Below are 12,554 nucleotides of genomic sequence, written 5' to 3'. Positions count from 1 at the left end.
TAAAAATTGTGTAAAATGACAAAAACACCCCCATCACCCGCAGTGTCAGATTCTGGCCATTACCTTCGGAATCTGGTCGAAAAATTGCGTTATGACACAAATCGGTCGAATCTGTGTCACAACGCGTCGATATGACATTTTCTAGCCTGGTCAGAAAAGGCCAGATCGGTGAATAACCGGCCCTTTTCGGTCGTGGTGTAAGCTGTTGTGACAGATTCTGGCTACCACTAATGGTGGTTGCCGGAATCTGGCAAGTATGGGTAGGTGGGGGTGTTTTTGCTAATTTTTAAACTTTTTTTGGGATATTTATGAAATTAATAAACTTAAGGAGTCTAAAAGTAATTAAAAAATACACTAATATTTCTCAAATATTGTGCCAAACAATATTTGGGAAATAGGATTGGGAATATGGGTAGAAATATTTAACATTCATTTATTAACTCATAATAATGGTTCAGGATAGAGAATTATATTAGTTTAGTAATCTTAATATTTTGAACAACAATCTTAAATAAAACCATTCATAATATCGTTTATGAACAATTAATTGAGATACACGTAAGTTGATCCGGACACTCTTGGATGCTAAAAAAAATGTCCATTGATATCCCAATAAAAAGAAAAAATCATAATATTTTACTAATTAATACTCTGATAATATTACACTGACAACCTAATCTTATAATATTTCTCTCATAATCCTAATATGTAGCTCATAATTGATTTTTGACTAATTACAAACTACTATGTCTGAATTATAAGAGAGTTTGTAAAATTGATATGTGATTTGTGAATCAATATCTATTATTTATGTTCTGTTAAATCTAATTTATTTTACTTTGACCAAACCAAAAACAAACAAACAAAAAAACAACTACCCACAGGTTAACAAAGCAGTGGGCACAAAACACACGTGTGTACTAAGTATCAACTAGTCCACATTCTTTCCGGTTGAGTTACAGTTTGAGTTGAGTTGAGTTGTGTTGTGTTGTGTTGTGTTGTAAACCAAAACCGAAAGAATCTCCACTCCCTCCGATTGTTGTGTTGAGTTGAGACAAAATAATCTCCCAATAATATGCGAACCTTACCTTTGGGAACCTCTTCTCTAACCGTTAACAATCTCAATTTTAAGAGACAATCTTCACACTCTTACTTTTCTTCTTCATCTTCCAGGGCTTCTCTTTCTCATCAGACCTCTTCTTCTCCTTCCAAATTAGGTACTTCTTTTTCTTTATTTTGTCCTCTAAGCTTAATTTCTACTTTGGATCCGATATTTCATCTATTTTTACTATCAAGTTCGGATTTTTTCTCACTTTGTCGCTGTTGCATTAGAGAAACACATATACTATAAACTAGATTTATCATCTGTCAATATACCCAGAGGCATAAACCTCATTATATCTAAAGGGTCTATTTAGATCTTCATGTTTTTTTTCTTTAAAGGTGTTACTTTGATAGTCAATATCGGGAATATGTGAATTTGTGTACGTAAGTTAGAACTATAAATGATTGTTTTAATAACTATGTGTATTAGCGTATGTGGGTTAGAAGAAATGATTTTCTTGAAGTGATTTCGCAATTTGGAATGCAGGAGTATGCAGAGCGAGTCAAGTGGTTGAACTATTTCCAACAGTGTCTCCTGAGATTGTTGTTAGGGAGGCAAGGTTAGAGGATTGTTGGGAAGTGGCTGAGACTCACTGCAGCTGCTTTTTCCCTGAATATTCATTTCCTTTAGATTTGCTGCTGCGCGTTGACAGGATGTTTGCTATGCTTTCTGGATTCACTGTGCAGCATGGTTATAGGAGAATTTGTTTGGTGGCTGTTGTCAGTAGCTCGGTTGATGAAACCTTCTTTTTGGGAAGTGAAGATTTCAAAATTGGAGGTCTTGATGGAATATTCAGTCTGAATAGAGGTTATGTTGCCGGGATATTGACAGTGGATACCGTGGCTGATTTTCTTCCAAGGAAAGGGCCTCTTCGGCAGAGAAGGTCAGTTGATTATATACTCTTGGGCTAGTGCTTGGTAATCTGCTAGTTTGTTTCTTTAGTTATCTCTGCTAACCTTAGAAAATGATGATGATTTTTAACTTGCTGCACATTTTTTTTTATAAAATACGTATCATGATGTATATGATCTTAACATGGTGAATACTGCATAAAAGACTCACTTGATGGTTATTATTAGTAGTAGTAGTATGATTATGATGGAGTATTAGATCACAAAAGGACTGTAATGTTTTAAAATATTGGAAACAATGTCTTTCAATATCATTGTCCATCTGTATTTTGTATAAAGATTATCATTTTATTTTGCTGTTTCTGTTTCCTGTATCCCGCTTTTCATCAGTTGTTTATGTGCATCTTATCTGAAGAGTACTATCAGATATCTTCATAAGACTGCAACTTCATTCTCAGGTTTGCTGTTTATGTGATCATGTCACTTCTCTGTCTATATTATTGTGCGGCTCTATGTTCCTTATTTGGTCTTAAAATGTGGATCAATGGCCCTTGCTCTATGTTCCATGTTAGGTCATAGTTTCGATATATAACCCTGAACCCTATCAATCACTTGATAATGAAAAAGTTCTGACATTGGTGTTTATGTCTATAGTTCTGTTCTTATTCATGTCTGTTGATCTCTTGATACATGTTATTGAAGATGGAATAGATGAGGAATACTCCCAGTGTCTTATTGTTGCCCCGTCAACACCCAAGTGAGAATGACGGTGACACTGGTTTAGCGTATGGAAATATCTCCAGTACTAAAGCACTAACAAATGTATATGAAAATGTTGAAGTTATGACGATCACTACTCATAGCCGTCTGACGTATCACTAAGATACGCCAAAAGTTCAGACGGTTTGACAGAAACTCTTTGACTTAGTTGAAATTTTATGTTGTTTTCAGGACTGGAATTGCATACATATCCAACGTTGCAGTTCGGGAGAAATTTCGGAGGAAAGGAATAGCGAAAAGGCTGATTGCAAAGGCAGAGGCAAAAGCCAGGAGCTGGGGCTGCCGTGCAATAGCACTGCACTGTGATTTGAACAACGCCGGAGCGACAAAGCTATACAAAGGGCAGGGTTTCAAAAGTGTCAAGGTTCCTGAAGGAGCAAACTGGCCTCAGCCCAGGACCTCTCCAGATGTCAAGTTCAGCTTCATGATGAAGCTTCTAAACAGCCGTACCACTGCTTAGCTTCTTAGGAACACGAAAGCCATTATTTAGGAGAAAAAGAAATGGAAATGTAGGAATTTAAGCTAGTTTGTTGTATATATTTTTATAAATTCAATGGTATTAGCTGCAAATATTTTGACAACTGCACTTGCAGATTTATCCTGTGCCATCCCTTGTATGTTCTTATAATAGGTGACACTTGTAAAGCTCTTGGAACTTGATTTTGGATAATTAATTTACTAATTTATTTTGCGATTAAATGATTATAGAATATTACTGTTGTTATTTTTATTTACTATCCCACTTTAACTTGCTTCATTTGTGATCAACGCTTATGAAAATTTCAGTAGACTTACAACCATATTTTCAGTTCTTTTCACAATCTTTCAGTAGACTTAATATAGATGTATCATGAACGTTATAAGCATCCGGAAACTTGATATCGAACAATTTGTCAAACGATTTACCGTTGTCTAATTTTTTGTCGAACAATTTGTAGTCCTTACTACCATAATTTTTATACCGACTGACTTGTCAATTGGTGTTATGGTTAATGGCTATGTGGTTTCAAATTGATAGATAGGTTGGTTCCCAACCCTAAGTAAACATTGTTCATAAAGTATTACGCTGGCCACATGGTTGCCAAAAACCAACGATTAAGAGAAAATCTGACCATATGATGAATTAATAATACTCGAGGGAGTCAACGTTAAAATAAGCTGCTCGGGCTGCAGCTTTCGTATGCATCTCGATATTTATACAGTCACTTGTCGTAACAGATGTAAGTTAAAAGAGCTCAAACCGCAAAGCAAACCAAAACTGCAAATGCATTATTATGTTATTCATCTCTCTGCAACTGAACCTGGGTAATGTGGTCGCCTTCCCACTGAGAAAGAAACGAGTTTTACAGACTTGTGCTACACATCAGCTCCAAATTTTACCTGCCAACAGAGTCGTGAATCAGCCACAATGAAGCCAAGTTTTGATATTACACATTGACACCAAAATAAGGGTGGTCATTCAGTAGTACAACCTACCAAAAAAAGGTGTTACTTCAGCAGTACCACTTACAACGCTTGGATGAATTTGTCCAGGGCAGATGTGTCCAGGGCTTGGAACTCATTAAGAGCAGCAGACACTGCGAGTCCAAGTTTCACAGCCTCTTCATGGCTAGGTGCCTAGAGTATTTGTGGTTTTATGTTAGTTTCAATCTTGCAAATGATTTACAATTTCTGCAATGTTGAATAGTAATTTTCTACCTCAATGTTAAGGGGAAGAACAGGGTCGTGAAGAGAGAGTCTTAGAAGGAACCACCCACCAAAGCCAGAAACTCTAACCTGTTTCAGTGAAAAAATAAGAAAAAATGAGAAATTTGTTGGAATTTATTAGAACAAAAAGATTCGGATCTGTTCAGAATACAGTATTCTCAAATAGTTAAGGAGCTATGTGAATGCTTCAAATACCGCCTACATAACATTGTTTCTAACAGTCAGTTCAAACTTACCCCTTCATAGTTAACAGGAGCTTTCTGAAGCTTTGGATCAGAATCTATACGGTTCTCTAAATGTTTCAACACGGCCTCCCCATAATCACGGAAATATCTGAAAATTCCAATTTACCAGAATCGTCAACTGCAATGGCACATAAACATCCTTAACAAACAGAATATATACAGCAACATACCCTCCTTTAAGATCTGGATGATTTTGATCAATTTTCAGTCTCAATTCCACAGCAAATCCTGGTTCTTGGAGACCCTCTACCAAGTCAGTCAAAACTTTGCTACCACCACCAACTCCGGCAGCTCTGGCTGAAGCAAGTTTATTTAAGAGTTTAACCTGCAATTACAACAACATTGCACTTGATGAAAAAATTCATACCTAGCCACATAGGTTATTTGATTGATTCATGATTAGCTACTTTAACATGCTAAAAAAGGCCAAACCAAAATATTGCCATAAAAACATACCATGAGATATGCCCCATCATCAAGCCAGTGATTTTCCTTGAGAGCTCCATGGCCACTGGTTTCAATAGCCAGATGTGATTCCTCTCCAATAGAATTCTGTCAGCATTGCTATTAGTTAGTTTCAAATACTTCAAAAGATAAAACAAAGAGATAAATGACTACATAACAATGTTATACAGGTTATAAGTTCCAATAAGGATCACTAAATTATCAAATGCTGACATGGCAAGACAGCTTGATGTCGACATCTAGATATTTCATCATTGACTAAAAAGAATTTTGCATGTGCAGAACACCATTATCTGGGTTTTCAGTTAGATAACTTCAGCTAAGCTTATATGGATACTTTTATAATTATAATTATATTTAATTTTTTTTTTTACCACACCCCTTTCCACCTCCCAAGCACAAAGCACAAACTTAATTAAATTCCCTCAAGGCTAATGTGAGCCCAATTGATCTCTAAATCTCTTACTCCACAACAAGAGATCTGATTAGATAGCTATCCTCTGAGGGCAAAACAAAAACATAAGGTAGGCACCATGTTGTGCAAACCCAGTTGGAGCATTGACATATAACCAACAATAAAAATGTTAGCCACCATTTGAAATATCAATCAACCAGCACAAACTAATTGGAAAGAAACAAAAGCCCATAATTATTGTAGGTACCATTTATTATTATTCATCCAGGTTTCTTTTTAGTCTCATGACTCCATGAACAAGCACTCCAATCTAACACTTGTCATATAACACCTACTTACGTTAACATTTGTAACTTATCAACGTAAAACACGATAATTCAAAATCCGTCTTACCAGACGAATAGCTTCGTCAATGACATTTTTATACCCTCTTTTGAACCGATGGTGCTTTCCTCCTAAAAAATTTCCACATTGTTAGCACAGTCATTACAGAAAATAATCATGAAGCCACCTCATTTTGCATCATACCAAGTTTCTTTTCAATAAAAGTTGTCAGCCCATCTGAAGTCACACTGTCTGTGACAATAGTTGTTCCTGGATGCTTAACAAAAGAAACAAATGGACCAAATGGGTAAGATTAGAAACAGTTTATGCATGGGAAAAAAAAAAAAATTTCTGGAATAAGAAAATCTTACTTCCTCGAGAACGATGGCAGATGTAAGGGCAATTAGACGATTCCGGTTAAATTCACGACCAGTTGAGTCCACAGCAGCAGATCTTGTAAAAGATCATCAAAAATCAATAATTGAACATACTGAGTTTGAAATCAATAATTGAACATACTGAGTTTGAAAACTAAAGAGAAAATTATGTATATACCTGTCAACATCCGTGTCAAAGATGATACCTAAATCAGCCTTGTTATCAAGGACTGCCTGAATGATAGCCTTCATTGCTACCTTATCCTCCGGGTTGGGAATATGATTGGGAAACAAACCTGATTTTTGGGAAAAAAATGTCATTCAAATATTTGAATATCAAGGCCCAACTTAAAATTCCAAGAATTATATATTACCATCTGGCTCCAAGAACTGACTTCCAGAAGTTATAGCACCCAGAGGCTCAAGAACCTTAGCCTGACAGACCATAGGAAAAAAAAGCCTACATCAAGTAGTTGTATTGATGTAGCTCCATAATTGCTAAGAGCATAAAACACTTAATTCAAAATAGCATACATTCACATTATTGAACCAAAATTCTAAGGTGCCCTATATTAGTAACAGGTTACTTTACTAAACCTGAGGATATTCTAGACATCAGATGACCAGAGATCTATTAGCAGAACTTTGCTAATTACCCAAATTCCACAATCTTGGATATTCCAATAAAAACCTCTATAGATGTTTCTACAGGAAATGACACCCATATGGAAACCAATATGAAAGGAATTAAAGCTTTCTTAACAAAAACGAAGCACTATCCCATCAGTCTAATATATTTTGGAAACGAACATGAAAGGAATTATAGCTTTCTTGACAGAGACAAAGCACTATCCCAACAATCTAATATTTCAATCCCAAGAAAAGATTACAAATAAAACTTACAGCAAAAAATCCTCCTGCTCCATTTCCTGCATCAACAACGATATGGAATCCCTCCAATGGCTTCTCTAAGATTTGACAAAACCAAACAGCAATTAGCAAAAAAAAAAAAATGAACCACCATGGAAAGAAATATCTAAACAAGTACTAGTAATAACAACAGATACAGAACAAATGAAAGATTGCACTGCAAGTAATAACAGAAAATGATGTTAATCTACAAATATAGTCCAACCCTAATTAAACATTCTGAAAGCTGTTATTACCTATATTTCCAGCAGCTTTTTGGACAGCCTTTACCAGACCAGATGCATACACAGTCATGTAATCAACTTTCTTAACAGATGCGGAGGCCTTCTTCCGCAAATTCAATAAACCTTCATCAGTAAAGTTACTGTATATATGAGCAGCACGCTCCAGGATGTCTTTGATATCAGCTTTCCCAAGCCCTCCAGCATTTGTGAAGAATTTGAACCCATTCCGGTTGTAAGGCAGATGACTAGCTGCTCACAAGATTAAAAGCTTCATTAGGTGAAAACTTTCACCTAATCTTAAACAAGATATCTAACAACATCACCAAAAAGAAAAAATATCTTAAATTTCTGTCCACGGAAACCATGTGTGGAAATTTCAGGCATGTGTACTCTTAAGATTAAAGGTTCTAAGCTAATAGAAGAATAACATTTAATGCAATACCTGTAATCATAATAGCCCCATCAACTGGACATAAAACTGCATCATTTTCTGTGAGTGTGCTATTAAACATTGCTGGTGTGGATGCTAAACTACAAAAGGCAAATGAAAATATTAAAGATGACCAATTACAATTAGTCATTCAGAAGCAAGTTTGTTGATCATGCTAAACATCAAATGCATAGTGTATATACTATATATATGTAAGACAAGGAAAAGAGAAATCCATATGAGAAACTGCTTGGTCAACAGGACTACAGCATCTCATTACATGATATTAAAAGCAAAAACTTAGCATCACTAAATGACACAATATAGTCCATTTACTGTCCGAGACAAAATGTAAACCTGTCCAGTTATAACAATTTGCATAGATTCAACTGAGAAACTGTTTACAGCCAATTACCCAAATTAGGCCTGACTCCGACAAATATCAATAATGAACTTGCTAGGGCCATCCACATTTACCAGACATATCCGATACTACAAAATGTCTACCAGCACTAACATCAATAGACAGGACAAAGAATATAACAAACATTTGAAAGTCATGACCTACCCATATTGAACAACATCCAGATCAGCACCAGCAATGCCTCGCGAAACCGCATCCTGAAATCAGTAAGTAAAGAAATAAGCACAGAATAGGCTTCCCGGAGACAGCTGCTCCAATAATTTGGTTGTGATCAAGTAAAATTCCAACTACCCACTAGAATTGCATGAGGCTCAAACTTAATTTTACAACGGAAAAACAGACTACCTGTAACATTTGTGCAGATATGCGAGAATCATGACCGACCGAAATACACAAGTGTTGGGATGCATCAGCCTTTTTCTTGTCCAATAACCATGCAGCAAAGGCAGCTACTATTGCTTCTGTAACTGGTTCGGTGAGGCTAATAGGTTCCCCCTCGACACCAGCAACAGCAACACCACGAATATCACTGAATTATCATGAAAAAAATGAACAGAAACATTCTATAATCAACATGGCCTGAAATGACTTAGATAAACCCAAGTATATTTTAAAAATATTTTCTTCGAGATTGGAACATGCAAGGAATAGTTGAAATCGATGCAGAGATTAAATAAAAACATAAAACTAATATATTATACATCACTACTAACAACGGGATTAAAAAAAAAAAAAAAAAGAAATATAGCAGCACATGCGAATCAAAGGAACTGCCAAATAAGAAAGTATTAGAAATAAATGCATGGTAAAATGGGATGGATTCTTCACCTGCCATTTTGAAGTTTAAGAAAATCAACTTTGTCAAGCGCTGGTACTGCAGTAGTAGATGAAGCTGCAATTAAAACCCAAAAAGAATTTCATGAGAAGGTGTAAGAAGTTATATATTTGTAAAACGTTGTCTGATAATAAATCAAAGTTTGTCAATATCAGCTGAAAAACAGAACAATTATCTCCCAATAACACAATAAAACGCACTTTGATTCTTAAACATGGGTAATGTTTGATGCATATCGATGATGGTAGAAATATTTAAAATTCATTTTAGGGTCAAATGCAATCGTTGCATTTGATATCAACCTGGGTAGTGAGAGTCTAGAACAGACCGTTGCAGTAAACAGTTCCTTGGTTAATAAAACCACTTTGGTATTTGAATGGGTTGCGCATTTGCATGGAAGATATGCCAGTCCATGCCAACTTCCCTCCTTGAAAGGGAAGCAAGTTGCGCATACAAGGGGCACAACAGTCCCTTCGGTATTGGGTCTCGAACTTCCTATTCTTTTGGTAGGTTTGTGCTACAAAAACATTTTGAACAATCTTCCCTGACATTGCTGCATAAGAATTTACAACTTTATCAGATTCACCTCGACAAACGGTTAATCAAACTATTAGAATGGCTAAAGTCATTTCTACTGCAGAAATCCCTTGATTTCTCTTTTCTTTCTCCAGTTGATCATGTCAGACTACACTAAGCTGCAGCCATTACCTCTAGATTGTATGGAATACAAGTAATCGTTACACATAAGTAGCTATCAAAAGTCAATAATAGTTAATTGGTAAAGTACATTTAACCATTAATATTAATCATCGAAAACCATTGAATTCTTGATACACATATTTCAAAATAACAATAACATTTTCCATTACAGGAATATATAACAACTCAAGTGTGACTGATGAAAACTAATATATAAATATTATAAGGAAATTTGTTATTGCTAGTTTAATTATATCTGTAGGAACTTAAATGCTATTACTGTGCTCTTATCTTAATAATGACACAAATGATTATATAATTTTGTTCAATTCGCACTTTTGTATATACAGACCCTTCTCTAAACTTAGTAGAACAAGCATTTCCGAGCCCTACTGATAAACTGCAATTTATGTTCATATAATTTAATCATAAAAGCAGATTCAAATAAAAAATAATAATAATAAGTAATTTCTGCCACTGTAAGCACTAGAATTAAAGCCATAGGAAAACATATAAAAATTCTTCACAAATTCACATGCAAATGAAGACAAATTATATAGCAATTAAAAACCTCGAAATTCTTAAATCTATTGATGGACAAGAGATGAAGAATAAGGAACTAAGTTTTGAATTTTACCCGACATTTTCTTTTTCTTCTATTTTTTCTGTTAGGGGGCTGGATAAAGATTGACAAAGAGTCTGACGGAGAAACTGATAGAACACTATGGAAGAAGACGAAGGGTAGGTGATCAAATATTTTTTTAAACAAACACGTGGCAGCGGCATTTTTGCAATAACTTAGGCTTCGTTTGTTTCAACTTTCATAATACTACTTTTAGTATTCCCAAAAAAGTTAAACAGTAAAATACCCAAAAACTTTAATTTTTAGGAATACTACTCTCAATATTATTCAACTTTTTTTAAACCCTTTAAATTTGATAATTTAATTAAATACCCCTAAATATTTTTTTAAAAATTACAAAAACACCCCAATAATTTATATTTACCAGATTCCGGCCACCACTGTCGAAAAGTGGCCGGAATCTGTTAGAATGGCGCACTACCGGCTGAATCTGGCCGGTAGTGCGCCGATCTAGCCTTTTCCAGTCAGATCCACTGTGGATCTGGCCGGAAAAGGCCAGATCTAAGGCCAGATCTGGCCGTAGATCTGGCTTTTGTCGGCCAGATCCACCATGGATCTGGCCGGCAAAGGCCATATCGGCGCACGACCGGCAAGATCCAGCCGGTCATGCGCCAATACGGTGAACCCGGCCACCCTCCGGCGGTGGTGGCCGGCTGTCCGTATTTGACATTGGGTTGGGGGTGTTTTTGTTAACTTTTAAGATTTTATTATAGGTGGTGTTTTGTAAATAAACAAATATAGGGGGTATTTTATTAATTTATAAATCTTACATCGTAATACCCGTCTAATTCAATTTTTTTTTAACTTTTTTCAGAAAACTTTTTCCAAAACCCCCAAATTTTGAACCAAACGGAGGATATTCGTTTAAAATCAGTAATTTACGAATCTGGATAAGCATCGCACTGATGTCACTTTGGCTGCGTCTCTTTCCTATTTTATCCTCTATCATATTCCTATCATTTCTAAAAGAGTTAACGACATATTCCCACCCAAGATTTCACAAAATCCTAAGTTGATACCTTAAGTTCCATTTATTTCAGATTTTTACCCTTAAAATAACGCTGTTAACAATTTTTAGGGTAGTGAGGGTACAATTACAATAATGCCCTTAACCCTAAATTAATAAATTATATTTTAACCCCTAAATTACTAAAATTATAAATAAACCATCTTATTTTGAAATTACTTCAATTACATCTTCAGTGACTACGCACCGTCTCAGTTTTCACCGGATCTAGGTTGTTTCTGATGGCGTTGAACCCCTTGGTCACCTCCATCACCTTCCCCATCGTCCATCGTCCAAAATCCCTCTGGTTCTCGACTCATTGGTCCCTCCAATCGCTGGCGCCGTTAGGCTTAGGTTTTCGTTGTTCTTCATTGGATTCCAGTCGATTCCAGCGACAAAAATCCAATTGGACATCACCACTGCAACCAACGTCTTTAAATCTACGAAACCCCTGTGTCCCCACCAACCGTTTAGTGGCCATTTGTTGGTGGAGACCTACGAAAACCAGTCGCATGTGGCTGGTGATTGGCGAGTGATGAGAGGTTGTGAAGGGTAAGGTTTTGTAGAGGGGAAGATGAGAGTTCGAATAGTGGTGACAAGGGTGATTTTGGGTGGAAGAATCGCCGAAAAAGAGGGAAAAATGTCTGCGGTGATGTTGGCTAACGTGCGCCAGAGTTTTGTTAGGGGCGGAGATTTGCTAATGTGCGCCTCCTCTGTGAAATAACCAGTTTATCACTGAGCCATTATATCTAACCATTTTTCGTTACTTTAAGGATGGGAATCTAAAATAAATGGAACTTGGGATTTCGTCGTTTACTCTTTCTAAAATATACATTTATTTTAAAATACTATTATATTTGATTTAATTTTTTAAACCTTCTAAATTTGTTAATTTACTAAACACCCTAAAAAAAGTTTAGAAATTAACAAAATCACCCCTATCCACCCACATTTGCCAGATTCTGGCCATCACTACTGGAAGGTGGCCAGAATCTGGTACAATAGCACACTACTGGTTGGATCTGACTGGTAGTGCACCGATATAGCCTTTTCCAGCCAAAGATCTGGTTGTTGACGGCTAGATCTTTGGTCGT

At 36.0% G+C, this 12,554-nt stretch overlaps 2 protein-coding genes across 4 annotated transcripts; one reads left to right on the top strand and one right to left on the bottom strand.

The window, feature by feature from the left end:
• Positions 1–961: 961 nt before the first annotated feature.
• LOC116109812 lies at positions 962–3,424 on the top strand. The gene is made up of 3 exons (XM_031396047.1): positions 962–1,217; positions 1,592–1,988; positions 2,908–3,424. The coding sequence occupies exons 1-3, from the start codon at positions 1,076–1,078 to the stop codon at positions 3,194–3,196; spliced, it is 828 nt and encodes a 275-aa protein (XP_031251907.1). The 5' UTR covers positions 962–1,075; the 3' UTR covers positions 3,197–3,424.
• A 527-nt stretch (positions 3,425–3,951) lies between these two features.
• On the bottom strand, positions 3,952–10,582 carry LOC116109789 (phosphomannomutase/phosphoglucomutase). Of its 3 annotated transcripts, none has more exons than XM_031396013.1 (19): positions 10,449–10,582; positions 9,441–9,665; positions 9,106–9,169; positions 8,623–8,806; positions 8,422–8,474; positions 7,866–7,954; positions 7,436–7,672; positions 7,173–7,237; positions 6,644–6,704; positions 6,448–6,565; positions 6,264–6,345; positions 6,097–6,169; positions 5,962–6,023; positions 5,145–5,240; positions 4,859–5,013; positions 4,680–4,776; positions 4,435–4,512; positions 4,213–4,353; positions 3,952–4,116 (listed from the first exon to the last, which is right to left on the bottom strand). In XM_031396013.1, exons 1-18 carry the CDS (start codon positions 10,453–10,455, stop codon positions 4,243–4,245), a joined length of 1,857 nt encoding a protein of 618 aa, XP_031251873.1. In that variant the 5' UTR covers positions 10,456–10,582; the 3' UTR covers positions 3,952–4,116; positions 4,213–4,242. The 3 variants fall into 3 exon arrangements, with proteins under 3 accessions (XP_031251873.1, XP_031251874.1, XP_031251875.1); XM_031396014.1 differs by having other exon boundaries at positions 4,247–4,353; XM_031396015.1 differs by lacking the exon at positions 9,441–9,665 and having other exon boundaries at positions 10,449–10,576.
• Positions 10,583–12,554: the final 1,972 nt, after the last annotated feature.

This window comes from Pistacia vera, unplaced genomic scaffold (genome assembly GCF_008641045.1).
Source record: "Pistacia vera cultivar Batoury unplaced genomic scaffold, PisVer_v2 Contig59, whole genome shotgun sequence".
Classification (NCBI taxonomy): Eukaryota; Viridiplantae; Streptophyta; class Magnoliopsida; order Sapindales; family Anacardiaceae; genus Pistacia; species Pistacia vera.
Note: the sequence above shows the minus strand (reverse complement) of the source record. Positions and strands in the feature narration are given on the sequence as shown.

Excerpts from the sequence above, each read along its gene's own strand:
- LOC116109789 (XM_031396013.1), bottom strand. Across the intron at positions 4,777-4,858 it reads CATCCAGATCTTAAAGGAGG|ATATTTCCGTGATTATGGGG; the intron begins GTATGTTGCTGT and ends TGGAATTTTCAG. Across the intron at positions 4,354-4,434 it reads TTCTTCCCCTTAACATTGAG|GCACCTAGCCATGAAGAGGC; the intron begins GTAGAAAATTAC and ends CAAATACTCTAG.
- LOC116109812 (XM_031396047.1), top strand. The coding sequence starts at position 1,076 with ATGCGAACCTTACCTTTGGGAACCTCTTCTCTAACCGTTAACAATCTC. Across the intron at positions 1,218-1,591 it reads TTCTTCTCCTTCCAAATTAG|GAGTATGCAGAGCGAGTCAA; the intron begins GTACTTCTTTTT and ends TTTGGAATGCAG. Across the intron at positions 1,989-2,907 it reads GGGCCTCTTCGGCAGAGAAG|GACTGGAATTGCATACATAT; the intron begins GTCAGTTGATTA and ends TGTTGTTTTCAG.